General features: G+C 38.1%; 1 protein-coding gene across 8 annotated transcripts in view; it reads right to left on the bottom strand.

Annotated features, from left to right (window-relative positions):
* The window catches only part of LOC103145080 (serine/threonine-protein kinase WNK2), a 51975-nt gene that overhangs the window by 16147 nt on the left and 31790 nt on the right, over positions 1–4038 (bottom strand). For 7 of the 8 annotated variants that reach the window (XM_016676510.1, XM_016676511.1, XM_016676512.1 and 4 more), the window contains 4 exons: positions 3012–3206; positions 2417–2818; positions 1371–1697; positions 1144–1187 (listed from right to left, as the gene is read on the bottom strand). In XM_016676510.1, coding sequence (XP_016531996.1) covers positions 1144–1187; positions 1371–1697; positions 2417–2818; positions 3012–3206 — 968 coding nt within the window. The remainder of the gene's footprint in view (positions 1–1143; positions 1188–1370; positions 1698–2416; positions 2819–3011; positions 3207–4038) is intronic. The other variant, XM_016676514.1, reaches the window with a different exon arrangement.

A 4038-nucleotide genomic window follows, 5' to 3' on the forward strand; every position in this document is an offset into this window, starting at 1 on the left:
TACAAAAAACAGATCTAAAAATTGTGGCATGCATTGGTGTTTAGTCCCTTCCACTCTGATACCCCTAAGTAGAGACCAGTGCATCAAGCTCCTTTCAAAGGCTACCTTATTAATAAGTGCAGTCACCATGTGTATAATTCTTTTAGTTTAAATAAAGCTGTTCTGTGAATGCCTGAGAGCAGACAGGTCAGGGATAAGGTTTTACAGCAGGGTTAGGTTATGTGCAAACCTTTAAACATCTTACAAAGCAACATTTAATCTATTATCTAAAAATGGAAAGAATATGGCCAGAATAAAAAAAAACTTAAAAAAAAAAACTACCAAGACATGGAGGTCCACCTTAACCTTTCAAAAAAGTTGAAACTGAAACTGGGTTTTTACTTTTTTTTTAATTAAACAGTGTTTTTCTTTTAGAGTAAAAGCAGTGACTTGTTGCACCTTTATCTGCCCTGGATTCTTGGGATGTTTCATATGTAAATGGGCTACTTAAATGTCTTTGTATAATTAACTCTTCTTACTATGCTTTACTGAGGTTGATTACAATGTGTAAGCCTTTGACCCATCATTGTGAATAACAAAGGGTGGGACTGCCTGTCCTGGCCACCCCGAAGCTCAGCCATGAGCCACTGATGCTCCTTTCTCTTTTGGACAATTCCTGGTCTTCTATCTACTTGTAGTTATGATTTGATAGGTTATTGCTTTGGGTTTGAAATGTCTGCACTAAAATTGGTAAAATGCTCCTATGTATTCAATTTCTTTTACAAAAGTCACACTTTGAATTAAAAATACCATTATTTGAAGTCATTCCCAATTCATGTACTTGCTTGTACTTATTCGTTACCATTTCTTGTTTATATCACCATCGTTATTGCCATTTTGGTTTTAATTGCAAAGCTTTGCCAATTGGAATTTTATGTTCTGCTAACAACTTTTGCCATGTCTCCATAAAAATGCTTTTAATCTTTGTGTAGTTATGTGATTGAATAAAAAGTAAAGTAAAAAGAAATTTAAAAAGTAGGATAAAAGAGAAACAACAGAATGTCAATATATTTATTTTTTATCTCTCTGCATATTTAATAAGTGAAAAATGATCAAACTGTGACAAACTTTAACTGATCAAGTTGAATGATAATAAGCTTTTACCTGTCACAGCTCTGTCCTCCAGTGCATTTCTCTGACGCTTGCTCCTGCAGACAACAGAACAGAGAAATAAAACACCTGGGAGATGACAATGCAGAAACCAGTCTCCATTCCTGATTTAATACGAACAGTAAAGTTAGTTCAGTACTGTTATGTTTAAAACTCTTTGGAAAGCACAATTAACAAGGAACAATAATTATAGAACACTACTATGTGTCACGTGGCCATACCTCCATGTAAATCTCTGATGACCCTTGACCTGCCACTCCTGTGACGGTGGCTGGGATTTTCTGCTGGGAAGCAGGACCAGTGGCGGGCCTGGAGGACGCCTTCTGTGAGTCAGAAGACTGCAGCACAGGAATTTGGCCCTGTCCCAGACTCTGAGGCTGGCTCTGTGGGGGCATCTGGCAGGACTTTGTGCTGTCCAGCTGGCTAGCCACAGTGGCTGCGCCCAGATCCGCCTCATTCTGCACAGGTGAGGAGAAGACTGCAGGCTGCATGAGCTGAGTTTGCTGAACCTGCTGTGTACTGGGGCCGTCCTGCTTCTGCTGCGGAACCTGTGAATTTCATTTAAAAATGATTTTGCTGTTATACTTTTTCTTGATTATTAATAATATTTTGCATAACCTGATCTAATGGGAAAATTAAAACTATTTTATTCTGTAGAATCAGTCTCAGGATTTCTGCAGGTTTAACCAAATCAAATGCAAGACCACTATGAATTAAATGTAAGGCCTGTATCAGAAATTTGCAGCAGAAAATTGCATATTTTGTGATGTTCTTTACAGTCTTACTGCTGTACTGCCAAGCTTTTTTGAACAGAATGCACCTAGCTCTGTATCGGTAAGTAAGAGAAGTGAGAATGGCAAAGATGAATTCACTTAACCAGGACAAACACAAAACTAGCTAACTAATCAGTAAATTTTAGCAGCTAGTTACCAATAGCTGCAACCACCTCAAGTCACAGAACACAATGAAGATGACAGAAAAGTCCAGAAATAAAACCAATTAAAAACTACCTAGAAAATACAAGATTAAATAGCTCTACTTATAGTACAAATGATATCTTAAAAATGAATTCAATACATTTTTGGCCTTACTTTTAGGTACACAAATGTAAGACTTTTTAAGGATGCACAGACACCCTGATTCTAAAAATAAAAGCTACATGAGCACAATAGAAAAAAATAACCTTAAGCACACAATAACTTAAAGTTAGTGCACACCCTTTCAGTAAAAACACAATAATTTGCTTCACTGCACCTGTCACAATTACCTGTATGAGAGGCTGAGAGCTGCCATTTGCAGGGAGGTGTGTGTTTGTGTGCATGGGGTGGCTAGTTAGTGTTGATATAAACGAAGCCTGCATCTGAGAAGCCTCAGATCTAGCAGCTGAGGGTTGGTGTTGCGGTGAGGTAGGTTGCACCATACCCAGCACAGATGAGGGGGAGGGTACAGTAAGAGACACTGGGGTGGGAGAAATTAATGTGTTTTCAATGTGCAGAGGGGACAGGGGAGAGACGGAGGGGGTTACAGGGACAGTATATCCAGGAGAGAGGAAGATGTGAGTAAGGGAAGAGGAAGATGAAGGATGAGGAGAAGTGCAGGGGGGAAGGTAGGCGGATTCAGAGTCAGTCACAGCTGTCACCACCTGGACTGTGGGGTATTGTGAAGGAAACTAAAGGAAACAGGAAGAAAGAAGACAATAACAGGATCTAAAAAGTTCAAATGAAGAGGAGTGAATAATAATAATAATAATAAGGGTAATTTTAACTATTGCTACTGCTGTTCAACCATAAATTAAACCAGTAAAACTGCATAGACATTAAAATAAATATATAAAATAAAGTATCCAGACAGCATGGGATTACCAGTGATGTTTGTGATGATGGGAGCGAGGTTGAAATCTGCAGAGGCTGGAGGTGTTGGTGGACAGCAGTCTGGGGAACTGATTCCTGATGAGCTGGTGTCTGACTTGATCCAATGGAAGCTGATTGGCTGAGACTCTGTCCATGGCTTTTTTCATCTTGTCCAGACTTTGAAATGCTCTGACCAGCTGAAGCATTCTAACGAACAGTAACACACAAAGATCAGAGAAGCCTTAGGGAAGGCGTGAATACACTTTAGCAATAACCCAATGTGACCCCACGGTATTGGGGCTCTGATCAATTCTTCAGCATGCCCACACAGAATTTAGATCAACATCAGAAATTGCTGATGTCAAGACCTTTTATGTTTATGGCTTGAAAAACTGCAGATAAACTGTGATTTTTTTTTTCTATTTACAATGTAATAGAAGGAGCAGGAAACCCCACACAAAAGCAGTTGAAACACAAGTCATTACATTTTATGAGGTTGAAAGCAAAAAAAAAAAAAAAAAAAAAAAAACTAAGCTTGTTGATGTAGAGCAACTTGTTAGTGTTCACCAACAAACAATAAATTTAGAACAGTGCCTTAAAATGTTGCCAGACTAATAATCACCAGATGGAAATCATTTCAGAAGCAGGAGCAAGACGTGAGTTTATTGTAAATTTACATGTTGAGTTTTTTTTTTAGTTTGAGAAGACGCATCGTTAGAGCATTATAGCAGCTTTGCTAAACAGATTTAACCTCTTATTGGAGCAGCATTCATACTGATCTGCAGAACATCTTGTTTGTTGCTGTCAGAAAAATTGGATGAGAGATGCCACATCAACAAGAATACACCTGATGAGTGAGTTAAGTGCCACACAATAGGTAAATACCTTTTCTTCATAGATTTGGATTTTAAAAAAAGTTAAAAAGATTTACTTTAATTCCTTTTGTTAATATCTGAAATGGGTAACACTTTATTTGAAGGGGGGTGAATAAGACTGTCATGACACTTTCATAAACATGACATAACATGTCATGAACATG

Source organism: Poecilia formosa, unplaced genomic scaffold (assembly GCF_000485575.1).
Source record: "Poecilia formosa unplaced genomic scaffold, Poecilia_formosa-5.1.2 Scaffold135, whole genome shotgun sequence".
NCBI classification, from domain to species: domain Eukaryota; kingdom Metazoa; phylum Chordata; class Actinopteri; order Cyprinodontiformes; family Poeciliidae; genus Poecilia; species Poecilia formosa.